The following is a 27,261-nucleotide window of genomic DNA, read 5'->3' on the forward strand; positions in this document are numbered from 1 at the left end:
CACCTTACCTTTAGCGCCACCGCCCGGCCCAGCTCAGGCCTTACTACTGGCTCTGTACTCAGTGGTCACTGCTGGCAGGGCTCAGAGGACTATATGCAGTGCTAGGACTGAACCAAAATTGACCCTGTATTATCTCTCCAGCATCAAAAGCTAGCCATTTCTTACAGTGAGATTTTAAACCATTAATGCACAGTACCAGTTTTCCTTGAAGTTTAAGTTTATGGGGGTCAGACCCATAGTACAGAGGGTGGGATGTTTGCTTTTAATGCAGCCAAACTGACTTTGGTCCCCAGCTGATGTGGGTTCAATCTGGTGAGGGGGCCCATACACAGTTGTGTTCCAGGGTTGCTCCTGATTCTACAATCAGGAATTACTCCTGGTGGACTCAGAGGACTATAAGGGATGCCGGAAATCGAACCCAGGTCAGCCATGTGCAAAGCCTTACACCACTGTACTATCTCTTTGGTCCTCATAGTGCCTTTTTTTTTTTCTTATTATTTTTTGTTTTTGTTTTTATTTTTTTGGGCCATGTCCAGTGACGCTCAGAGGTTACTCCTGGCTATGTGATTGAGAGAATTGCCTATTCTAGGTGTTTAGTACAAGGGGTTACAGAAACAGGAAAACAATGCTTACTCACCGGTAAAGGTTCAAAGTTTTCATCCACTAGATGGTAGTTCCCGGCTCCAAAGAGCACTTGCCTCATTACCACTTCTATGCCCATTCTGGCCGATAGGCCCAATTTGTCCAGCCACCTGGAACAGAGAGAGGCCAGCTTTCTTCAAATTTGGAAAAGAGGATCATGTAACTACTCACTATGCTGACTTATATATGTGTGTGGATACCAGAAAATGAGTCCTTCAAAAAAAAACTATCCCTTCCTTCACCTCTTCCCACATTTACATGAAAACAGTTCCCAGAACACCACCACCCCAGTGTTCTGCTCAGAGATACTCTCTACTACGAGGCATAGATATATGCCCATCCCCGTAGACCTCCCATCCACATCTCATGAGAGGTCTGAAGAAAAGGCTGTGCATAGTCAGTAGTAGTAGACATGAAGTAAGTGAAGTCACGGTTCTATTTTATGTAACTCCACACCTAGCATTAGTTAATGGCAAAAGGCAAAATAAACACCTGCATCCTTTTATCCAATCCTCATGTTCCCATGAACAAAACGAAATTATTCCGGGTTTGTAAGAATGAGGGTAGAATAAGTCTTAATAAAAGGATATAGAATGTTTGGGGTTAAGCACGTTAATAGAGTTAAAGAAATGTAGCTTGACCAGATGTTTAAAGCAACTGGTTTTAAGGCTGGAGCGATAGCACAGTGGTAGGGCATTTGCCTTGCATGCAGTCGACCTGGGACAGGTGGGGTTCGATTCCCAGCAACCCAAGGTCCCCCAAGCCTGCCAGGAGCAATTTCTTTTTTGGTTTTTGGGCCACACCTGTTTCATGCTCAGGGGTCACTCCTGGCTATGTGCTCAGAAATCGATCCTGGCTTGGGGGGACCATATGGGATGCCGAGGGATGGAACCGCAGTCCATCCTACGCTAGCGCTTGCAAGGAAGATACCTTACCTCTAGCGCCACCTTCCCAGCCCCTGGAAGCAATTTCTGAGCACAGAGCCAGGAGTACTCCTGAGTGCCGCTGGGTGTGGCCCCCCAAAAAAGCAACTGATTTGGGGGTGGTTGGACAATGAGGTAATATAGTGACTCTTTAAATCCATTCGTAGCTTCTTGAGAGTCTCTGTGTGTAGTTTCCTTCTTAGATGCAAAACTTGAGATACTGCCTTTTTTTTTTTTCTCTTTATTTAAACATTTTACAACAAACTTCTTTAGGGGAAAGGCATCCTTGACATATTTATGCATCATAAAGAACAAAGCCTCAAAGGCCAGAGCAATGGAGCACGAGAACAGCAGGGTAGGACACTTGCCTTGCAGGCAGCTGACCCAGATTTGATTCCTGGCATCCCATATGGTACCCCGAGCCTGCCAAAAGTGATTTCTGAACACAGAGCCTAAGCATGGCTGGGTATGGTCCAAAACAAAGAAAAATAAATAAACCTCTAAAAACATTCATCCATTGATCAATTTGGGGTACACAAAATGCCCAAGTTCTAGTAAAGCATTTTACTAGAAAATGATTATTTACAAAACCTGGTAGGGTTTTAGACCAGATTTTGACCCAGTTTTTGGCTGATCAGGCATTTCAGAGGATCAGAAGGATCAGAGACCCTATGGTCATGTCTTGAGGCAAGGACCCATCACTTACATAAAGCCAGCAGCAAAGGTGTTGGACAGCAAAGGGGCTCCACCGCCATAGGCAGAGCTGGTCTCCCCCAACCAAACCTTCTTGTGGGGTGTGATCTCCTCCACAACCTGCAGAACAGGAAAATCTCTGGTAATTGCAAGCAAGTTAGCCAATTACAAAAATTGGCAACCTGAACCCCGTATCTGCACCTGTCAAGGTGTCGGGTCTCTTAGTCTTAGGTCTCAGATCCCTCCCTCCCTTCCTTCTTTCTTTCCCTCCTCCTCACTCCTCCCCCACCCCTTTTTTTTGGCCACACCTTGCTGGTTCCTTCTTAAGGTTCACCTGGGATAGACCTCTGGTTGCCCTACCTGCTGTACTATTGTTCCAACCTGGCCTCAGGCAAATTAACTGAAGAAAAAACCAAGTGTAGGTGGAATGTATATCAGCCCATCCTTACAGCCAATAAGAGGTTTTATTTTACTGCAAGTCCATTAAAAGTATTTTTAGGGCCGGGCGGTGGCGCTGGAGGTAAGGTGCCTGCCTTGCCTGCGCTAGCCTAGGACGGACCGCGGTTCGATCCCCCGGCGTCCCATATGGTCCCCCAAGAAGCCAGGAGCAACTTCTGAGCGTCACAGGGTGTGGCCCAAAAACCAAAAAAAAAAAAAAAAAAAAAAAAAAAAAAAAAAAGTATTTTTAATTGGTTGCATTTCTGTAATTTACAATACTCTTTTCGTTGTTGTTGTTTTAGTTTTTAGGCCATACCCGGCGGTGATCCGGGGTTACACCTGACTCTGCACTCAGAAATTGCTACTGACAGGCTTGGGGGGGACCATATGGGATGTCAGGGATCAAACCTGGGTTCGTCCTGAATTGGCCCCATGCAAGGCAAATACCCTACCACTGTGCTATAGCTTTGGCCCCCTGATTTGCAATACTCTTAGTGCTGGTATTTCATGCACATATTTCAGAAGTATTTCCTTTGTGGAGAGCCGGGAGTAACCACTGAGTATTTCTGAGTGTGGCACCAAAACAAAACAAAACAAACAAAAAAGCCTTGCAAGGGCCTGGAGAAATAAAAAGCACAGCGGCGTTTGCCTTGCAAGCAGCCGATCCAGGACCTAAGGTGGTTGTTTCGAATCCCGGTGTCCCATATGGTCCCCCGTGCCTGCCAGGAGCTATTTCTGAGCAGATAGCCAGGAGTAACCCCTGAGCACAAAAACCAAAAACAAACAAACAAACAAATAAATAAATAAAAGCCTTGCACATAATTTCAACACCAACCAGTATACCATCTCCATCCCTCAATTTATTATTATTTTTTTTTAGTTTCTGGGTCACACCCGGCAGTGCTCAGGGGTTACTCTTGGCTCTGTGCTCAGAAATCCCTCCTGGCAGGCTCAGGGGACCATATGGGATGCCAGGATTCGAACTACCGTCCTTTTGCATGCAAGTGCCCTATCACCATGATATATCTCCAGCCCCTACACCCCCCCAATTTTGGCTTATCTCCCCTACCAACTCAATTGTATGGCTAATTTCTAGAGCTGGAGGTAGTGCAGAACATAGGGGTAAGATACTTGTCTTGCATTTCACTGACAGTTCAAATCCCTTACGCTCTATCTATATGGTCATTCATGTGTACAGAGCTAGGAATAGTTATTGAGCACTACTAGGTGAGGCCTCAAAGGAAACAAAACAAAACAAAACAAAACAAAACACCAAGAAAATAAAAAAAAATCCAACCTAGAAGTATTCTTTACTTCTTGTCAATAGCGAAGGTCAGACCACTGCTAGTGGGTAGAGTGGGTTTGGCATAATTAGGAAACTTGCACAGAGAACTTAGAACTTAAAAGTTAGACTTAGAAGTTAGAAGTTAAACTACATAAGAGAGACTCTTATTTTTTTAATCAAAAGAAAAAATTTGAATATTACCTGGAAAACTTTTTGCACAGATAAAGCAAAAGTGTCCAAAACATCAGGATTTAGAAACTCTTCTTCAGTAGCAATTCTTCCATTCACATAGTAGCTAAATTATCCGGAAAAATGGAGAAAACAAACAAGTTTGACTTTCTGCTTTTAACCTTGAATGGCCAACCTTCCTCTTCTTCCTCCTCCCACTCCTTTGGTAGATAAAGTAGGGACTCTACTGAGAAGAGAGCCAGGTGGGGGTAGGGGTGTCCGTTCTGTGCCTCAAGAATATGCAGCAACAAACACAGTCCCCCATGCACAAGTTTACCATTTTTTTGGTCAAGAATACTTAGTTTAGCCACTTACTGTTCCATGAGCTAAATTATATGGTATATGTTTCTTGTAGAAATTCCCACATTACTTAAAATAATGTCAAGCTTTTATTTGGCTTGGGGGCACACCTGGTATCCATCAGGGGTTACTCCTGGCTCTGTCATAGAAATTACTCCTGGCAGGCTTGGGGTACCACATGGGATGCCAGGGATCAAACCTCAGTTGGCCACATGCTAGGCAAATGCCCTACATACTGTGCAATTGCTCTGGCACCATATAATGTTAAACTTTTGCTTTATTAATATTAAAATTCTAAATTTATTTTGGCTTTTGGGTCACACTCAGCAGTTCTCAGGGGTTACTCCTGACTCTATGCTCAAAAATCGCTTCTGTACCGGCTGGAGCGGGCGGCCAACAGGGAGGAGGCCTTGGAGTGGGAGTTCTGAGTGCGGGGACAGCCTGGCAGCCTTTTGCCTTCCTTGCTGTGACCAAGGTCCCCAGGTTGTGCTTGAGGGGGTGCAGCCCAGCCAGTGCCACCCACCCACCCACCGCCACTGCCTCTGCAGGGGGCTGAAGGTGGCGCCACATTCTCACCTGAAAACTCCAAACTCTTTTAGAAAAGAAAATGAAATATTTACAGACCTCTTTTAGATATTTTAATAAAGGATCCTTTGGAATCTAAAAAAAAAAATCGCTTCTGGCAGGCTCGGGGGACCATGTGGGATGCCGGGATTTGAACCACCACCCCTCTGCATGCAAGGCAAATGCCCTACCTCCATGTTGTCTCTCCGGCCCCTACAATTCTAATTTTGAGATTGTATTTCCTATTTGGATTATTAGGTCAACTGGCAGTGAATTAGAAATAAACTTTGGGAAGGGGCCAGAGAGATATAAACTTTGGAAAACAGGGAAAAAGTAAAAGTATTCTTGGAACTCAGACAAGGATACTGACTTACTGATGCCATGTGATGGAGTCGATCGCAGCTCCTCCAGTCTTTAGGAAACTAGGAAGAAGTGCTCATGTTAGCAGTGCTCAATATATACAGAATATATGTGTGTGTGTGTATACATACACACAATACATACAAGATATGTGCACAAAATCTGCATTCCCTAGAAATGGACTGCTTACTCCTTTAAGGTCAGACCAACACAAACTTCCTCATTATATTTTTTGTTTGCTTGTTTTCTTTTCAGACCACAGCCAGTGCTGCTTAGGACTTATTCTTTGGCTCGGCGCTCAGGGGTCATTCCTGGCAGACTTGGGGACCATATGGGGTACCAGGGATCAAATCCTGTGAAATACTCTCTCCCTAGTCCAACTTCTTCATTTTAGTATACACTTTTATCTTTTTTTTTTTTTTTTTTTGGTTTTTGGTTTTTGGGTCACACCTGGCGGTGCTCAGGGGTTACTCCTGGCTGTCTGCTCAGAAATCGCTCCTGGCAGGCACGGGGGACCATGTGGGACACCGGGATTCGAACCAACCACCTTTGGTCCTGGATCGGCTGCTTGCAAGGCAAACGCAGCTGTGCTATCTCTCCGGGCCCATACATTTTTATCTTGAGTGCCATTTGCCCCAAAGTATTTGGGTACCTGGCAGGCATGCACCCTCCCCAGCTTCTAGTCCTTGCATCACATGACTCACTCCCCCAAGCACCAATGGGATACAGGTTTGGAGGTTCCTGAGCAAAGCTGTGTATGACCCTGGAGACTCAGCACCAGGGGGATGACCCTGATATCCCCTATACTGAGGAGTCCCAGTAGCATTAGATCCTCAGATTTTTGTATTGATTATTGACCAGTTGGCAAAGAATCTCCATGAACCCCCTCCCTCCAAAGCCCTGGACCTTCTGAGCACTGCCTAGAGACCTCCATAAGCAAAGAAAAGACCATCCACTTAGTGGGGGGAGTTGGGCCACACATGGTGACTAAGGAGTTACTCCTGGCTATGCGCTCAGAAATCGCTCTTGGCTTGGGGGAACATATGTGATGCGGGGATCGAACCACAGTCAGTCCTAGGTCAGCAAACGCAAGGCAAATGCTCTACCACTTCGCCACCACTCTGGCCCCATCAGGTGGTGGGGAGAGATTGTTTTTAAGAGAAATGCTTCTGCTACTTTCAGCTCTTACCTCTGCAGCATCTTAACTGTCTTTCCCCGAGGCTGGCCAACATCAGGACCATAGAGCTTTGCATTTTTGAAAGTGGACTTTCCTAGAAGCTTATGCAACTCAACAAAATCTTCTCCTAACTGTGAGCCATCAATGGAAACACCAGCCTTCTTCCAGAAACTGTTTGGTTCTGGAAAAGAGCAATTTGCATAATAATCATTTGCCTAGAACAAAAAAAGTTTTTAAAATTTATTTACTTGTTTATTTTGTTTTTGAATCACAACCAGCAATGCTCACAGATTATACCTGGCTCTGCTTCAGAAATCACTCATGGCATGGGCGATGGGGCAGGGTGATAGCACAGTGGTAGGGCATTTGCCTTACATGCAGCTGACCTGAAATGGACCCAGGTTAGATCCCTGGCATCCCATATGGTCCCCCCAAGCCTGCCAAGAGCAATTTCTGAACCCAGAGCCAGGAGTAATCCCTGAGCACTGCCTGGTGTGGCCCAAAAACAGAAAAAAAGAAATCACTCATGGCAATGCTCAGGGTGCCAAATGACGCCAGGGATTGAGCCCAGGCTGACAATGTGCAAAGCTGACTATTTTCTCAGCTCCTAGAAAAAAAATAATTTTATTGAAAAACAAATATGGGGGCTAGAGCAATAGTACAGCAGTAGGGCTTTTGCCTTACATGAAGCTGATTTCCACAACCAAGTTCATCAACCTTGAGTGGAAAGCATGGAAACAAACCATTACAACACAAAAGGCAAAGAAGGAATAAAGAAAAGAAAAAGAAAAGAACATTACATTCTTAAAAAAAAAAAGTGGGTAGCCCAAGAGGTAGTACAGCAGTCAAGAGACTTGCCTAATATGCTGCACCACAGACGATCTCCCAAGCACTGCTAGGAGTGATTCCTGAGTGCAGAGCCAGGAGTAAGCCCTGAGCATGCCAGGCATGTCCCTCACCCCCAAACCTTTAAAAATCAAAGCAGTTTTTATATTGTGGCTATTCTATCCAGAAGTATAATATACATCATTGCAAAATTTATATGCTTATGTCACAAATGCTATAGAGGTCACTCCCTTTGGGAGAAATAAATATCTTTTTTTTTTGAAAGAATCACTAGCACTTTAGTTAGACTCAGCTTATAAAGGAGACCATCAGAAACCTGACCCAAATAGAACCCCATGGGGGAGCCAGCTGGAGCAATTCCTGGGAGCTGGGATCAGTGGGTGCTGAGATTCATTGACAAGTTGACAGAGAAAGGAAATGGTCAAAGTGAACTGAGGACAGTTCGCTGAGTCTAGCCTGGTAGGCAAAAGAGGCCCAAGGAGACCCTGAAACTCCACATGGAGTCTGGGAGCTATGGAAATTGTTGGTTCCAATGAGCTGCGCTAAGTGCAAACATAACATAACCTGGGACTAGCCAGAATCTGGGTTACAGAAGGCATTTTCTTACCCAAAGTTGCATTGCCCAGCACTGGCTCAAATGTGCTGAGACAGAAGTACATTTCCTAATATTAAAAAAGATCATAAATAGAAAGAAGCAATGTTAAAGGGAAACTTTATTAACAAATTGATCCCAGAAGTACTCACCATTGCCGAGCTCCCAGGATATATTATAACCCTTGGAAGAGCAATAGTCTAGGAGCAGCTGAGCATTGGAACTGTTCCACCGAGAGTCTGTGGTTCTCAGTAGTGCATTTAGACCAAAGATCAAGTCTAGTCCTGAGCAATTTGCAAATGTATACAGCATGTCCACTGCACTCTCTGAAAGGAAAAGGCTGCATTCAATGGTGGGGTAATCATCAGGCCACAGTTCTGAGAAGAAAGAGTTTCCAGCCCCATCTGTCAGAACGAGCATTTCTGTTATTTAATCAAGGAATCCCAGTCCTAATGAATGAATACAATAAAATTAGACTGGGAAATTAAAACATACAACATTGTGAGTTCATTTGCTTTAACTGTGGATAGACCATTCTAGAAATTTTCGTTTGGCAAACAGGTATTGAGCTCTGAAGAATAGGGGGCTCTGAAGAATAAGAATTGCATGGCTTCCTTAGTGCTCATCTCACCCTTGGCTGACATAAGCTCTATTTTTCATAACCCAATAACTCTGCTCACAAATGCTATCACACTTATTTTTGTAAATTTAGTTCTATTTCAAATAAATCCTACAAATTAATGTATGTAACTTATAAATTTAAAAATAAAACAAGGGGGCCAGAAAGATAGTATGGCAGGTATGATGCTTGATTTGTACTAGGCTGACCAGGTTAGATCCCCAGTATGTTCCCCTGAGCCCTGCTACGATTGTTTCCAGAGTGCAGAGCCAGGAATAAGCCCAGACACTGTCAGGAGTGGACCCAAAGCCAAATAAATATATAAAAATAAAACAAGGAGGGGCTGGAGAGATAGCATGGAGGTAAGGAGTTTGCCTTTCATGCAGAAGGTCAGTGATTTGAATCCCGACATCCGATATGTTCCCCCGAGCCTTCCAGATTTTATTTCTGAGCATAGAGCCAGGAGTAACCCCTTAGTGCCGCCAAATGTGACCCAAAAACAAAAACAAAAAACAAACAAACAAACAAAAAACCCAAGGAGACAGATAATACATAGTTGTTAAGGTGCTTTTTTTTTTTAATCACACCCTCTGACGCTCGGGGGTTACTTTGGCTATGCAATCAGAAATCGATCCTGGCAGGCTTGGGGGGACCATATGAGAGGCCAGGATCGAACCAAGGTCCGACCTGGATCAGCCATGTGCAAGGCAAATGCCCAACCACTGTGCTGTGTAATCGTTCTGGCCCCCAAGGTGCTTGTCTTATACACAACTAGCCCCAGTTTGATCTCTCAAAGCAAGTATGATCCCCTGGGAACTGGTAAGAGTAATTCCTTGAGCACAGAGCTAAAAAAAAAAAAAGTAGCCTCTGAGGACTGCTGGATATGCCCCTTTCCCCACCACCAAAAAAATACTTCCCACACACACACAAAAAAAAAACCTGGGAAATTTTCCACAGAGATTTTTCATCATAATTCTAGTTTACGGTTAATTTCTGAGAGTGACAACGATGTAATTTTATTTTATTTTTGGTCTAGGGGGTTCTGAAGTGTCTAACAGAGTTCAGGGGCTCTGTGCAAAGGAGTGACTTTGGGTTATCTTTAGGAACATACAAAAAATGCCTTAACCTCTGTATTATCTTTCTGGTCCAATAACATAACCTTTTTTTTTTTTTTGGTTTTTGGGTCACACCTGGCAGCGCTCAGGGGTTACTCCTGGCTCTGCACTCAGAAATCGTTCCTGGCAGGCACGGGGACCATATGGGATGCTGGGATTCGAAAACTGCCATCCATCCTGGATAGGCTGTGTGCAAGGCAAACACCATACCACTGTGCTATCTCTCCAGCCCAATAACAATCTTAATGTTAAAACAGTCAAATTTCAGAAAGTAATTTAATTTTTTAACTTTATTGATTGATTGGTTTTTGAGTCATACCCAGCGGCAGTCAGGGGTTACTCCTGGCTTTGTACTCAGAAATCACTCCTAGCAGGCTGGGGGATCATACGCAATGCTGGGGATCAAACCGGTTCCATCCTGGGTCGCCCGCATGCAAGACAAATACCCTACTGCTGTACTATCTCTCCGGCCCCTAATTTAATATTTTTAATGTAGCATTAGTTGAAATAGAAAGTTACAAATATAACAGCTCTGAAGTCTTTAAACATATTTTGTCATTTGTTTACATTTGATTTCTCAGTACTTGAGCACCAACACTGGCTTACTGGGGATGGGGGACAGCTGCTGGCAATGTTGAGGGGAACCATATGAAGCTGGTGTGGAATCATGCCTTCTGCAAGCAAAGCAAGTGCTCCAGCCCATTGAGCTCTCTTCAGTTCCTGTTTAGTCTTATTTTGGGGGCAGGAGGCCACATCTGGAGAAATTCAGGGTTACTTCTGGCTTCACACTCAGAAATTACTCCTGGCAAGTGCAGTGGATCTAACCTGGTCAGCTGCATGCAAAGCAAACATCCTGCCTGCTAACCTACTGCTTCTATTTGTTTATTGATTAATTGATTAGTTTGGGGGCCACACCCAGAGGTGCTAAGGGATTACTCCTGGTTCTGCACTCAGAAATTACTCCCGGCAGGCTGAGGGACCATATAGGATGCCAGGAATCAAACAGGGTTCCTCCCGGGTCGGTCACATGCAAGGCAAATACCCTACCACTGTGCTAACTTTTTGGCCCCTGTTGTGTCATCTTTTTTAAATAATATTTATTGTGACCAATGTGAATTACAAGTCTTTCACATTATATTTAAGGTATACAATGACAGTGAATCAGGGCCATTCCCACCACCAGTGCTGTCCTCCTTCCACCCCTGTTCCCAGCATGCATTGTTTTGTCATTTTTAAAGCAGAAATCCATTCTGAAATCCAAACTTTCTGAGCTAAAATAAAAACAAAAAGCCCTTGCTTTAGTTGTCACTCTGGCAATGTAGACCCTTTCTTCTTGAAAATAACTGCACTTGCTTAGCTCAGTCTTCAGCCTGAATTACCTGGCTGGTCCCAGGAGTGAAACCCTGGGACTTGATGCTGCTGATAAGAGCTGAGGAGATCTGCCTTCTAACCAGGCCTTCTCAGTACTTTTCCTGTTGGCTGTTAACACCTTCACCAGTCTGTTGCTATGAACATTGGAAATGCTGAGTCCTGTGGCTCAACAATCCACCAGATCTCAGAGGCAGGGTCTGATGCACTCTTAGGACTGAGTCCATCCCAAATCTCCACTCTCATTTTCCTACAAGGAATAGAAGTGAAGTATTTTGCCCGACATTACACAGCTATTTGATGGCATTCATGTTCATAGGCTCTGGCTGACAGGCAATTTGACTGCTACAATCACAGCTACATTCTAGGCTCGCATATGGCAAAACATGTGTGGAAAGTGTCCTGAAACAGGAATCCTAAAGTCTGATTTCAGGGTCCACCCTCTCAGACTGTATGATTGAAGGGACCCCTATTCTACTCTACAAAATCTTCAGCTATGAACCTGCAGTGACACATCCAACATCATCCCATCCTGCCTCAAAAACCCAGGCTAAGGGCCAGAGAGATAACACAGTAGTAATGCCTGGCATGCAGCCAACCCAGAAAAGACGGTGATTCGAATGGTACCCCGAGCCTGCCAGGAGCGATTTTTTTTATTTTAATATCTTTTATTTTAAGGAGTGATTTCTGAGTGTAGAGCCAGGAGTAACCCTTGAGCACTGCGAAGTGTGACCCCCAAATAAAACCAAAATAAAACAAAACAAATATCTAGGGCTGGAGGAAATGGAGTTATAGCACAGTAGGTAGGCTGTTTGCCTTATACTCAGCCGACTCAGGTTTGTTCCCCCGCATCGCATATGGTCCCCCAAGGACCACCAGGAGTGTTTATTGAGCACAGAGCAAAGAGTATCTTCTGAACACAAACAAAATAATCTGGGGCTATATAGTTATATAGGATATCAGGTAGGAAGAGTAATTCCTGGGTGCAGAGCCAGGAGTAAGCCTAGTACAGCCAGATGTGGCTCAAATCCATCCTCCAAAAAAATCCTTATAAATCTAAAGCACTGTTATTTCCTGACTCCTGTATAAAATTATAACAATTTTAAAACACCCAGAATGCTTGCATTTTATACCATTTTTATATTCTTATACTATTTTTATACCATATTTTATGCCATGTATTGCATTTTATACCATTTATACCATTTACTCTTCCTGCATTGCTTCATTTTTTCCATTGTAGTCAGCATTTACACAGCTTGAATTCTATCATATGCCCCTATAGCATATATAGTAACAGCACCAAAAATAAGAACAATATAGTTTTGAGCTCAAGCTCACTTTAAAAAACAGGGGGCATGGGCCAGAACAATAGCATAGTGCGTAGGGTGTTTGCCTTGCAATTGTCAACCTATGTTGAATCCCCAATCCTCAGAACCCTCCAGGATCAATTCCCAAGCACGGAGCCAGGAGTAAACTGCCTTACTCAATGTTTGAATAAACTCAAAGTTTATTGCTAAATGTGACCAACACTCACCCCTCGTAGGGAGGAGCAGGGGATAAGGTGCATGCTTTATACCACGCTAACTGTGGTGAACCACAGTGAACCACATCTTTGGCACCATATGATCTCTGAGCACTAGCCAAGGTCTCTCTTGGCTAGCCCCTGAGCACCATCAGAAATAGCCCCTGAGGGGCAGGCGTGGTGGCGCTAGAGGTAAGGTGCCTGCCTTGCCTGCGCTAGCCTAAGACGGACCGTGGTTTGATTCCCTGGTGTCCCATATGGTCCCCCAAGCCAGGAGGATTTCTGAGCACATAGCCAGGAGTAACCCCTGAGCATTACCGGGTGTGGCCCAAAAGACAAAACAAAACAAAAGAAATAGCTCCTGAGCACCATCAGGTATGCCCTCCTCCCCTACAAAAAATGTTCTAAGCTTAAGGGCTAGATAGTATATAGTAGGCATAATACTTGTCTTGCATGTGGCCAACTCAGGTTTGATCCTTGGCACCCTGTATGGTTCCTTGAAACCTACCAGGAGTAATTCCTGAGTACAGAGCCACAAATAATCCCTGAACATTGCGGGGTGTGTGGCAAAAAAAAAAAAAAAATAAGTGCCAGAAAGCCAGTCATCTTTGTAACAACTCAACACCAAAAATGAAGGAAGGGGGAAGGGAATAAACACAAATAAATAAACACATCTAGCCTCTGTCTTCTCAAAATGTGAACATAAAAAATCCCAACTAGGGAGCGGAGAGGTAGCACAGTGGTAGGGTGTTTGTCTTGCACGCGGCTGACCCAGGACAGATCTCTGTTTGGTTCTCGGTGACCTTAATGGTCTCCCATGCCAGGAGTGATTTCTGAGCGCAGAGCCAGGAGTAATACCTACTCATCACTGAGCCTGGCCCAAAAACCAAAAAAACAAAACAACAAAAAAATCTCCCAACTATTATCTGATTCCCCATCACCATCCAGTCTTTTCTCTCTGACTCTAAAAAGATAGAGAAAGCCTTGGGATGAAAATTTTCTAAAGGACACATTAGATGCTGTCCCTGCTTCTCTCTCAGACATTAGACAGGGCATATTTGCATGAGAGTGGGTATTGGCGTGGAGGAGGAGGAGAGGTGGGAAAAGAGAGCAAAGAAGAAGCTCATTAAGTATGATGACTTTAATAATAATTAATAATAATAATAATAATAATAATAATTCTTCCTGAAGCCACACCCAGAATTACAGAAATTATGCTGTAACATAGCTTCCTTTTCCTGCTCGACAAGTTTATAGTATGCATTTATATTCTCCTGATAAATAGCTTTGCTATCTTCTATTTATGTACAATGCACAAAGGAGTTCTATAATTAGAAAACATAACTACCTCTTCTGGGACACCTGCTTTAAGGAAGCAGGACACTAAGCAATTAGTGTGCTCTTGCCACAAGACAGGTTTGCTGTTTCTTCCATCGTTCAATGCTACTTCAAGTGGCTCAGGAATTACCAATCTTGACTAAGACTTGACTAAGATGCCTGTCTTAGTCTGAGACACTTGCCACTCTAATATGTAGGTATTCAGGCTAAAAGATTGGAGAACTTGCTATGATATTTATGCTAAAGGAATTTTCAAGGCTAAAACACCAGACCCAAGCATGACCAAGCAAATGGAAACAAAGATAAATAAATGGGACAACGTAAAACTAAGAAGCTTCTACACCTCAAAGGAAATGATGACCAGGACACAAAGATATTGTGAAGCTACAATCCACAAATTGGGATTAATTATTCACTCAATATCCATCTAATAAGGGGTCAATATCTTAGACAAATAAGGCACTAGTAAATTTTTTTTTTTGGTTTTTGGGTCACACCTGGCAGCGCTCAGGGGTTACCCCTGGCTCTAAGATTAGAAATCGTTTCTGGCAGGCTCGGGGGGGGAGGGGATGGGGGACCATATGGGATGCTGGGATTTGAACCACCATCCTTCTGCCTGCAAGGCAAACACCCTACCTCCATGCTATCTCTCCAGCCCTGAACTGGTAGGATTTAACAAGAGAAAAATCTATATATAAATGGGAAGAAGAGATAAACAGAAACTTTTTCAAAGAAAAAAAATAAAGATGGCCTAAACATATGAAAAAATGTCCCACATCACCAGTCATCAGAGAGATGCAAATCAAAACAACAATGAGGTATCATCACAGAGATCGGCACACATCACAGGATCCCTGGAGCTCCACCAGGAATAAGTTCTGAACACATTAGGCATAGCCCCTCCTCTGCAAATTAACTCAATAGTAAATTATTGAGTTTACTAAATAGAAAACTAATACATAGTAAACAGGCCATTTAACTTAAGAGTAAGCTCTTAGCAATGTCAACTAATCCAAATTAGCTTCAAAACATCTGATTTTCGAAAGTCTCATTCTAAGAGCAGTACAGGGTATATATAAGCAGACTATTTTCTAACTGAGATCTGGGACAATGTGATCCTTGAGTTGGGTACAAACATACTTTCATGTAAAAGCTTATTTAAATAAGAATTGCTTCTGACAATGGCTAAAAATAAAAATCACTATGCCAGGTTGAGAGCTCAAAGAGCTGAGCGCAAGCTTTGCAGGTAGGAGGTCTGGGCTCAATCCCTGCATTTTGTAGGTCCCTAGAGCATTGCTGAAGCAAACCCTAAATGCAAAGCAAGGTGTGGCACCCAAATAGAAACCAACAAACACAAACACTCCTGGTGTTGGGCAACAGTGAGAGCGGTAGAGCACCTGCTATGAACACAGAAGGCCCTGAGTCCAAAAAACCCAGTGTCACCACACACGCCTACATTCGAGAGCGATCCCAGCACTGGCATTCAGGAACCCTGGTGTCACAGCCAAGTGTAGGCAATCAGGAGCACTGCAACCAACCTTGGGAAACACCTAGGCTAAAGTGGGTGCAACCCAGGTCATAACAGTGGTACTGATGGAAGGGAAAGGGGAAATGAAAACTGAATCAAGCGCCATGTGGCAATGTCCCATTGAGAAGACTGAAAACTTTCCTAAGAAAGTCAAGAAATTCCTGTGTTTGCAAAGCACAGAGGAAAGAAAAGGAGAAAACTGTGTGGCCCAAGATTTCCTTCCTGCAGAGAATCCAATCCATAGAAGTTCCTAGAAATGAACAAAGAAGGATAAGGAGCCTCACATTTTGCCCCTCATTATTCGTATTTTCATTTTTTTCTACCTCCTTCCTCCCTCCCTCCCTTCTTTCCTTCCTTTCTTGGTCACACCCAGTGATGCTCAAGGGTTACTCCTGGCTATGCTCTCAGAAATCACTCCTGGTTTGAGGGACCATATGGGACACTGGGGATCAAACCAAGGCTCATCTGGATCACCTGCATAAAAGGCAAACACCCTACCGCTGTGCAATCGATCCGGCCCCCGTTTTTTCTTTTTCTTTCTTTTTTGTTTTGTTTTGTTTTTGTTTTTTTGGGTCACACCTGGTGGCACTAAGGCGTACTCCTGGCTCTGCACTCAGAAATCGCTCCTGGCAGGCTCGGGAGATCCTATGGGATGCAGAGATTCAAACCACTGTATATCCTGGATTGGCTGAGTGCAAGGCAAACACCTTACCACTGTGCTATCTCTCTAGCCCCTCCTATTTTAATTTTTTAGTATTTATTTTCCATGGGCCTTTGTAGAGGTGCTTGAGAATCTGGGTCCCATGCCCAATCATTCCTGCCTCTGGCTTAGCAATGCTGGGGTGATCAGGGTTATAACCTGCGGTGCTGGGGATTGAACTCAGGTCTTGCACATGCCAAACTTGGACTCACTCAGAGAACAATTTCTCTGGATCCTAATTTTTTTTCTGGTGCTGGGGCTAAAATGCTCATGGAAGGCAAGTCATCTACAGATGAGCCACGTCTCTGATGCCACCCTCTATTTTACACAAGTAATGCATTCTTATTGTCCTCAACTTGCTGGTTGTTCAGAGCAGGAAAGATCACTGTTAGCATAGAACTGAAGGATTTCTATACTGGATTCCTATTTGACTCTGTGACATGTAGGCAAAATCAGTTAAATAATAGGAAAACAGTTGAGTTGCCTTGCAAGCAGCCGATCCAGGACCAAAGGTGGTTGGTTCGAATCCCGGTGTCCCATATGGTCCCCCGTACCTACCAGGAGCTATTTCTGAGCAGACAGCCAGGAGTAACCCCTGAGCACCGCTGGGTGTGGCCCAAAAACCAAAAACCTAAATAAATAAATAAATAAATAAGGAAAAACAAACAAATATTATAAATCAGCACCAAAAAGAAGATTGAGGCTCTAGATATCCCACTTACCCTTGATACTATCTGGGTATCAAGCAACTTACACAACCACTGCAAGGCTCGTTTAAGTCAGGTGCAAGTTCTAAAAGTCAAACTGTGGGACAGGGTACGGAGCATGATAAATTTTTTTTTTTGGTTTTTGGGTCACACCTGGCAGCGCTCAGGGGTTACCCCTGGCTCTAAGATTAGAAATCGTTTCTGGCAGGCTCGGGGGGGGGAGGGGATGGGGGACCATATGGGATGCTGGGATTTGAACCACCATCCTTCTGCCTGCAAGGCAAACACCCTACCTCCATGCTATCTCTCCAGCCCTGAACTGGTAGGATTTAACAAGAGAAAAATCTATATATAAATGGGAAGAAGAGATAAACAGAAACTTTTTCAAAGAAAAAAAATAAAGATGGCCTAAACATATGAAAAAATGTCCCACATCACCAGTCATCAGAGAGATGCAAATCAAAACAACAATGAGGTATCATCACAGAGATCGGCACACATCACAGGATCCCTGGAGCTCCACCAGGAATAAGTTCTGAACACATTAGGCATAGCCCCTCCTCTGCAAATTAACTCAATAGTAAATTATTGAGTTTACTAAATAGAAAACTAATACATAGTAAACAGGCCATTTAACTTAAGAGTAAGCTCTTAGCAATGTCAACTAATCCAAATTAGCTTCAAAACATCTGATTTTCGAAAGTCTCATTCTAAGAGCAGTACAGGGTATATATAAGCAGACTATTTTCTAACTGAGATCTGGGACAATGTGATCCTTGAGTTGGGTACAAACATACTTTCATGTAAAAGCTTATTTAAATAAGAATTGCTTCTGACAATGGCTAAAAATAAAAATCACTATGCCAGGTTGAGAGCTCAAAGAGCTGAGCGCAAGCTTTGCAGGTAGGAGGTCTGGGCTCAATCCCTGCATTTTGTAGGTCCCTAGAGCATTGCTGAAGCAAACCCTAAATGCAAAGCAAGGTGTGGCACCCAAATAGAAACCAACAAACACAAACACTCCTGGTGTTGGGCAACAGTGAGAGCGGTAGAGCACCTGCTATGAACACAGAAGGCCCTGAGTCCAAAAAACCCAGTGTCACCACACACGCCTACATTCGAGAGCGATCCCAGCACTGGCATTCAGGAACCCTGGTGTCACAGCCAAGTGTAGGCAATCAGGAGCACTGCAACCAACCTTGGGAAACACCTAGGCTAAAGTGGGTGCAACCCAGGTCATAACAGTGGTACTGATGGAAGGGAAAGGGGAAATGAAAACTGAATCAAGCGCCATGTGGCAATGTCCCATTGAGAAGACTGAAAACTTTCCTAAGAAAGTCAAGAAATTCCTGTGTTTGCAAAGCACAGAGGAAAGAAAAGGAGAAAACTGTGTGGCCCAAGATTTCCTTCCTGCAGAGAATCCAATCCATAGAAGTTCCTAGAAATGAACAAAGAAGGATAAGGAGCCTCACATTTTGCCCCTCATTATTCGTATTTTCATTTTTTTCTACCTCCTTCCTCCCTCCCTCCCTTCTTTCCTTCCTTTCTTGGTCACACCCAGTGATGCTCAAGGGTTACTCCTGGCTATGCTCTCAGAAATCACTCCTGGTTTGAGGGACCATATGGGACACTGGGGATCAAACCAAGGCTCATCTGGATCACCTGCATAAAAGGCAAACACCCTACCGCTGTGCAATCGATCCGGCCCCCGTTTTTTCTTTTTCTTTCTTTTTTGTTTTGTTTTGTTTTTGTTTTTTTGGGTCACACCTGGTGGCACTAAGGCGTACTCCTGGCTCTGCACTCAGAAATCGCTCCTGGCAGGCTCGGGAGATCCTATGGGATGCAGAGATTCAAACCACTGTATATCCTGGATTGGCTGAGTGCAAGGCAAACACCTTACCACTGTGCTATCTCTCTAGCCCCTCCTATTTTAATTTTTTAGTATTTATTTTCCATGGGCCTTTGTAGAGGTGCTTGAGAATCTGGGTCCCATGCCCAATCATTCCTGCCTCTGGCTTAGCAATGCTGGGGTGATCAGGGTTATAACCTGCGGTGCTGGGGATTGAACTCAGGTCTTGCACATGCCAAACTTGGACTCACTCAGAGAACAATTTCTCTGGATCCTAATTTTTTTTCTGGTGCTGGGGCTAAAATGCTCATGGAAGGCAAGTCATCTACAGATGAGCCACGTCTCTGATGCCACCCTCTATTTTACACAAGTAATGCATTCTTATTGTCCTCAACTTGCTGGTTGTTCAGAGCAGGAAAGATCACTGTTAGCATAGAACTGAAGGATTTCTATACTGGATTCCTATTTGACTCTGTGACATGTAGGCAAAATCAGTTAAATAATAGGAAAACAGTTGAGTTGCCTTGCAAGCAGCCGATCCAGGACCAAAGGTGGTTGGTTCGAATCCCGGTGTCCCATATGGTCCCCCGTACCTACCAGGAGCTATTTCTGAGCAGACAGCCAGGAGTAACCCCTGAGCACCGCTGGGTGTGGCCCAAAAACCAAAAACCTAAATAAATAAATAAATAAATAAGGAAAAACAAACAAATATTATAAATCAGCACCAAAAAGAAGATTGAGGCTCTAGATATCCCACTTACCCTTGATACTATCTGGGTATCAAGCAACTTACACAACCACTGCAAGGCTCGTTTAAGTCAGGTGCAAGTTCTAAAAGTCAAACTGTGGGACAGGGTACGGAGCATGATGACCCAGGTTTAATCTTTGGCATCCCATATGGCCTGTTGAATCCGTAAGGAATAACCGCTGAACACAAGTCCTGAGCACTGCCACGTGTGGCTCTAAGACAAAAAACCAAAAGGTCTATATGCTTGGGAGCTAAACAACCCCAGGCTTCCAGATATTTCTTACTTGAGTATGTGGTAGTCTTGAACTTTTTCTGATACTGTTCTTGGAGCAGCAATAGTTCCTGGAAGGGCCATTCCAGCTGTAACCTCTTCTCCACTTCAGATGGGAGGGCTTGAGAGTTGCAAATATCTGAAAATGGAAGAAAAGGTTGTGAGAGTCTATGGTCACAAATCATATATATGAAAACTCATATATTTGAGTTAGCAACTTTATCAGCCCAAAATAAGATCATGAAGATTCTGGAAAGTGGATTAAAGAGAAATTACATTCTTTTTTTTTTTCTTTCCGTTTTTGTTTCTCCCCCTTTCCAATATTCAGGGCTTTCTTTTGGCTCTGCCCCCAGAAATTACTCCTAAAAAATGCTCAGGACCATATGGGGGTGCTGAAGATTGAACCCGGGTCAGGCACATATAAGGCAAAAACCTAAGCAGCTGTACTCTCTCTCCAGCCCCAGAGAATATGTTATATGGCTCGTGTCACATTTGCTGATACACCACCCACTACTAGAACCTCAGCAAGGGCTAGGCTTCATGAGAAACTTGATGCATATGCTAGGGACAGAGACACATGCAGGGTGGAACCACATTATTTAACAATTCAGAAAGTTCTTTAAACACTGACCTTTGAGAACCTCACGGAAGAACCCATCATTAGTTCAGTTTTAGGGAGGCCGGAGTGCTAGCACAGCAGTAAGGTGTTTGCCTTGCAGGTAGCCTCCTGGGACAGACCCAGGTTCAGTCTCAGGCTCTGGTTCCCCGAGCCTGCCAGGAACAACTTCTGAGTGCAGAGCCAGGAGTCATCCCTGAGCACTGCTGGGTGTCCCCCCCCCCCCCCCCCCGTCAAAAAAAAAAGTTCCATTTTAGGGACAGCGCAATAGTACAGCGGGTAGAACACTTGCCTTGCAGGCATGAAGCTGACCCAGGTTCAATCCTTGGCATCCCATATGGTTTCCTGAGCACAACCTGATGGCAGAGCCGGGAGTAACCCGAGCATCAAGTGTGGCCCCAAACCAAAACCAAACTAAACCAAAATTTAAAAAAAGATCCACTTTCAACATATACAGACTCTTGATGCAATGAACTCTCTCTCTCTCTTTTTGTTTATTTATTTATTTATTTATTTATTTTTATTTATTTTGGTTTTTGGGCCACACCCGGCAGTGCTCAGGGGTTACTCCTGGCTGTCTGCTCAGAAATAGCTCCTGGCAGGCACGGGGGACCATATGGGACACTGGGATTCGAACCAACCACCTTTGGTCCTGGATCGGCTGCTTGCAAGGCAAACGCCGCTGTGCTATCTCTCCGGGCCCGCAATGAACTCTCTTGACATTGGCCTGAGTTCCTTCGGCCCTAAGGATAGGAGAGGAAATGCTGACTTGTTTTCTTTCCAATTTGGCATCCACATATGTGGTGACCACAGCACATGCTTGTGGAAACCCCACCAGTGACATGTTAAGCAAAATGAGCCTTTTATCATAAGACAACAGACAGCTTGCTGGCTGCCCTGCTAATGACTTCCTACCTGGAAAGCTGCCTGGCAGGGCTCTTGGCACAGGGACCTCATTGATCCCTGTGCCCACAAAGGATGCCTCAGAGGCGCGTGGTTAATGCAAGTCCCATCCTCATCCTGGCCACATGAGGGAGAAATCAATCCAGGAGCAGGTTTACTTCCAGCCTAAACCTACCTGACCCTTTGAACCCATAGCACTGGTGGAAAAGGGCCAAGTCTAAACATAAATTATTCTAATTTCTGACTCAGAAACAGGAGAATTCTCCTGTTTTCTTCCTCTCTATAAAAGAAATTACTTTGGAATTGCAGTCTCCATGTCTGCATTCAGCCAGATCCACAAACTCACTCTTTTCTTGAAAGAGATATAAATCAAGCCATACAAAAATCATGGATACACTAGCCATGCAGCTTAAACTGACAGTCTCAGAAGGAGAGGGCAGGCCAGGTCCCTGTCTTGCCGAAACCATGCCTGCTGCACCGAACACCCACAATTACCACTTTGCCAATGGCTTTGCTTCACCACTAATCCATGGTTCTCTGTAAAGATAACACTCTGACCAAAATTCAGGTCTGTTGGTATTTGGGATGACATCACTAGAATTTTTTTTTTTTTTTTTGATGCAGGTACCCTCTTCCTCCTTGTACTTCTGGAAGATACGGTAGCTGAAAACATGGCCCACAAAAGTCACAGTATCATGATTAGTGCTTGGACTTTGCAAATCATGTGGCTGCACTGATGGCCACATAACTCCAATTGTTGTTGTTGTTGTTGTTTTGGGGCCACACCCAGTAACGCTCAGGGGTTACTCCTGGCTATGTGTTCAGAAATCGCTCCTGGCTCAGGAGACCATATGGGACACCGGGGATCAAACCAGGTAGGCAAATGCCTACCACTGTGCTATTGCTCTGGCCCTATAACTCCATTTTTTTTTGTTTTGTTTTTGGGCCATACCCAGAGATGCTCAGGGGTTACACCTGGCTATGCGCTCAGAAATCATTCCTGGCTTGGGGGACCATATGGGACACTGGGGATTGAACTGTTTCTGTCCTAGTCTAGCGAGGGCAAGGTAGACACCTTACCACTTGTGCCACTTTCCAGCCCCCACAACTCCAATTTTTTAAGTACTGTCATCTCCGTAGAAACACTGCTTTCAATGCCATGTATATCTGAACCCAGGTAATGTTCAGAAATAAAATAAGTAACAAAATAACCAACTAGTAACAAGATTTTACTAAACCTTATGACAATGACTTAATGACCTTATAGTAAGAGACAATAATTTTCACACATTTTCTTGTACTTTTTTTCTTTTCTTATTTTTTTTTAATAATTCCACTCTCACTTACCTGGAAACAAATGTATTACGATCTACTATGTCATACATGGTCTTTAAATAAAGTAATTTATGAAGCCAGAGAAGCATATTTATGAAGCATAATAGACAGGGCAATTGCCTTGTACAGCAGATAGAGCAGTTGCCTTTCACGTGACTGACCCAGGTTCGATCCCCAGCAAGAAAAACATGTAATATATGAGAAATTAAATATTGCTCATAAATATAAAAGTATACACATGATTATAAATCAAGGATGTATACAGCTGGTTGTGTGTGTATATGAGTTTGTTTGTTTTGAGTCACACCTACCTTTGCTCTGGGCTTATTCCTAGCTCTATGCTCAGGGATCATTCCTGGCAGGACTCAAGGGATAATATATAGTTCTAGGGCTGGGACCTGGGTTGGTTACATGCAAAGAAAGTGCCTTAATCCTTAGTACTATCTCTCTGGACACTGTTGGGTGTTTGTTTTATTTTGGGGGCCACAACCATCAGTGCTCAGTGCTTACTTCTGGCTCATGGATCAGTGTCAAGGGACCATATTGGATGCTGGGGATTGAACCTAAATTAGAAGCATGCAAGGCAAATTCTCTACCTACTTACTATTGCTTAGGCCTTCAATGTCAGTTAACAAAGACATTGATGTAACATCTATCTGATTTCTGTATACTTAAAAATACACATGAAAAAATCTTCCTAGCTCCCTATGGCAGGTTTCTTAAGGAAGCTCAGAGAACACCAATGTTATAATCACCTAAAGAGCTTTTGTGAACCTCAGGAATTTAGACTCTTATTCTAAAATCAGAATCTCTTATTGGGGCCCAGGAATCTGAATACTGAAATTCATGCCAGGTACTCATCTGTAAGTAATAAAATTTTTTTGTTTTGTTTTGAGGCCATATATGGCTGTTCTTAGGACTTATTACTGGCTCTGTGCTCAGAAATAACTTCTGGTTGGATCAGGAGAGCCATACAAGATGTCAGGATTGAATCCAGGTCAACTATATACACGCAAGTACTGTATATTTCTCTAGCCCCTAAATTTTTAGTATCATTGAATAATTTATTTTAAAATGCATTCATTTAGGGAGGGACTCCCAAACAGGCTTGGTGCTCTACTCAGCCAACTGGGCTGGAGTTCAACAGAAGACCTGAAGATTATGCATTGCGTGTGCCCTGCCATGCTGAGGCTCACCATGCCCAATTCTCATCTAGAGCTACACCTAGGGGTGCTTGAGAAACTATGGTACTGGAAATCCAGCTGGAGTTTGTTGATTTCAAGGCATAAGCCTTAATCCCTGTCATCCCATCAGCTTTTAAAATGCATTATGAAAAGGGACCCTTATTCAACTTCTAGGGAAAACAGAATGGAGACTTTGGGAAATAAGCAAGAAAGAATTGCGCTTCCACATGACCCAGAGTCCCATCCCTTTTTATTTTTGCTTTGGGCCATTCCTGGAGATTCTCTGTGGTCAATCCTGACTGCACTCAGGAATCATTCTTTTTTTTTTTTGGTTTTTGGGTCACACCGGGCAGTGCTCAGAGGTTACTCCTGGCTCCATGCTCAGAAATCACCCCCCGGCAGGCTCAGGGGAACCATATGGGATGCCGGGATTCGAACCACCGTCCTTCTCCATGTAAGGCAAACGCCTTACCGCTGTGCTATCTCTCCGGCCCCCTAGGAATCATTCTTGACAGTGCTCTTGGAGGACTACAGGATGCCATAGATCAAACCAGGATCAGCAAGGCAAATGCCCTACCTGCTGCTCTATTGCTCTACCACCAAAATTCCACTTGCTATTTTGAAAAGACATTTGCCTTCCTACATACATGGTATCACTATTCAATCAATAGCGAAGACCTAGAATAACTCGAGTACCCAACAATATATGAATGGACAGAGAAATGGTGGCACGTATACACACAAGAAAATACTACTCAGCAGCAAGAAACAAAAAGAAAAAGAAAATCATGTAATCTGTGGTAATGCAGAAGAAACTAGAAGGTATGATGCTAAATGAAATCAGTCAGAGAGAGAATGACAAATACAAAAATGATCTATTTTATATGTGGAATATAAAAAAGACACATAATAAATGGAGCAACAAAGGCTAATAATAGTAAAGCATGGGGTGGAGAGATAGCACAATGGGTAGGGCACAATAGTAGGGCGTCTATCTTGCATGCGGCCAACCCAGGATAGATGGTGGTTCAATTCCCAGGCATCCCATATGGTCCCCTGAGCCTGACAGGGGCAATTTCTGAGTGCAGAGCCAGGATTAACTCCTGAGCACTGCCAGGTGTGACCCAAAAACCAAAAAAGAAAAAAATAATAGTAAAGTCTGAGAACCAGCCAAGAGGACCAAGTTTGCCAAGGGTGTGTGTGTGTCTTTGTGTATGTGTGTGTGTGGAAAGGAGTTGGGAATGGAGGGAATTTGAGATTTTGGTGAAGAGACGCTATCATTTTGTTGGTGGAATTGGGGTTGGAACAGTGTATGCCTGGAACTCTATTGTTAACTCTACTGTAAATAACAATGATAAGAATTGGAGGAAAAATGATTTTCAGAAACAGGATAAGGTATAAGGGACAGAGAAATAGCTTAGATAGACATGATACATAATGCTGGAGGACACGTTGCCCACATCTCCTCCCTTGACAAGTGTAATTTCATGTCTTTATACTTGGATGCCTGTTTCTGTCCTGGGGAAGTCTCCACCTATGGAGAAGCCCATGCTTTCTTCTGGGCACATAATTCATTACTCTCTCTCTTTCCTATTTTCTCCCCTCCCCTTCCTTAGTACTTCCAAATAAAATATGCTTTTCTTTCTTTTTTTTGTAACCACAGTGCTTAAATAAAGAAATTATTTTTAAAAGTAAATAAATTAACAAATAATAAACAAATAAAATCTAAATAAAAATACAGAAATAGGCTCATTTGTATTCTATTGCCGTGCTACTTAGAAGAGCTAAAATCCGGAAACAACCCCAGTGACTAACAACTGGTGTATGGATATTGTGGTCCATAGACATAATGGAATATGACCCAATTATGAGGAAAGACAAACTTTTGCATATTGTTACCACATGGGTGGAACTGGAGGGTGTCATGTTAAGTGAAGTAAGTCAAAAGAGTAGAAAAAATGCTGGATAACTTCCCTCATCTGCGGTCAATAAAGAAACAAAAGCAAGGGAGAGCACAATGACACGCATGAAAATAAATCCTTGAACTCTGACAGTAGAACTAAGGCTTCAGGGACAGGCAGAGAGGCACAGAGGCTGGGGAGAATTTTAGAAGGCATCAATATTATGTAAGAGTTAACAAATAATATATTTTTAAAAAATAGTTAGTTAGTTAGTTAGTTAGTTAGCTAGTTAGTTAGCTAGTTAGCTAGTTAGGGTTTTGGGCCACACCTGGTAGCACTCAGGTTACTCCTGGCTCTGTGCTCAGAAATCACTCCTGGCAGGGGCAGAGGAACCATATAGGATGCTGGGGATTGATCCCAGGTCCATCCTAGGTTGGCTGCATGCAAGGTAAACACCCTACCACGGTGCTATCGCTACGGCCCACAGATAATATTTTTAATTAAAAAATAAAGTTTCACCTTGGTTGACTTGAGATTGCCAGTAACTTCTTTCTTCAAAGGTTGGTTCCTTCTTGGGATCAAAAATTAGAAAGTCTGTCTTGGTACCACCAAATCTCAGATATGCAGGAGACAAACCTCTGGCCAAAGTACGAAGCCTTAGAGAACTGTTAGGAGGTAATCAAGAAATTAAAATTAATTTTCTCCGGTGAATTCAGTTACTCTCTTGAGAGACAGATTTTTAATATCTAGCTGTACAAGTAGGTAGAGGGAGAAGTCAAATGCTGGGTTGGGGGAATCAGTTGGTCTCCATTTGATTCTTGCTAATGGGCTGCTTGTTTCTGACACAAAAAGTAATTTGATGCTCTAAATCTGGCAGGAACTTTTTTGTTTGTTTGTTTGTTTGTTTGTTTGTTTTTGGGTCACACCCGGCGATGCTCAGGGTTACTCCTGGCTGTCTGCTCAGAAATAGCTCCTGGCAGGCACGGGGGACCATATGGGACACCGGGATTCGAACCAACCACCTTTGGTCCTGGATCGGCTGCTTGCAAGGCAAACGCTGCTGTGCTATCTCTCCGGGACCTTTTTTTTTTTTTTTTTTCAAAAATCCTTTCCTCTCCTTCCCTTCCTTCCTCCTCCTCTCCTATCCTCTTAGACATTTAAGCTTTTGGGGCCACACCCAGCAGCAGTCAGGTGTTACTCCTGACTGCACTCAGAAATCACTCATGGCAGGTTTGGGGAACCATATGGGACACCAGGGATAGAACCCAGGTCGACTGTAAGCAAGGCTAATGCCCTAACCGCTGTACTATCACTCTAGCCACTAATTTATTTATATTTTTACTATTACTATTATTTGATTTTAGGGTCACAGCTGGTGTTGCTCAGGGCTCTCCTCAGGAATCACTCTTGGTGGTGCTCAGGATGTGAGTGGAGCCATAGGGATAGAATAGCAAGCAGGGCATTTGCCTTACACAAAGCTGATCCAGGGGGCCAGCGCCTTGGCGCTAG

General features: G+C 43.6%; 1 protein-coding gene across 1 annotated transcript in view; it reads right to left on the reverse strand.

The window, feature by feature from the left end:
* Nucleotides 1–27,261, reverse strand: part of HPSE (heparanase) — a 57,176-nt gene that overhangs the window by 16,848 nt on the left and 13,067 nt on the right. The window contains exons 2-9 of the mRNA XM_049790258.1: nt 26,272–26,417; nt 19,827–19,952; nt 8,201–8,374; nt 6,623–6,791; nt 5,448–5,495; nt 4,183–4,276; nt 2,272–2,378; nt 638–752 (exon numbers count right to left, since the gene is read on the reverse strand). Coding sequence (XP_049646215.1) covers nt 638–752; nt 2,272–2,378; nt 4,183–4,276; nt 5,448–5,495; nt 6,623–6,791; nt 8,201–8,374; nt 19,827–19,952; nt 26,272–26,417 — 979 coding nt within the window. The remainder of the gene's footprint in view (nt 1–637; nt 753–2,271; nt 2,379–4,182; nt 4,277–5,447; nt 5,496–6,622; nt 6,792–8,200; nt 8,375–19,826; nt 19,953–26,271; nt 26,418–27,261) is intronic.

Source organism: Suncus etruscus, chromosome 16 (assembly GCF_024139225.1).
Source record: "Suncus etruscus isolate mSunEtr1 chromosome 16, mSunEtr1.pri.cur, whole genome shotgun sequence".
Taxonomy (NCBI): domain Eukaryota; kingdom Metazoa; phylum Chordata; class Mammalia; order Eulipotyphla; family Soricidae; genus Suncus; species Suncus etruscus.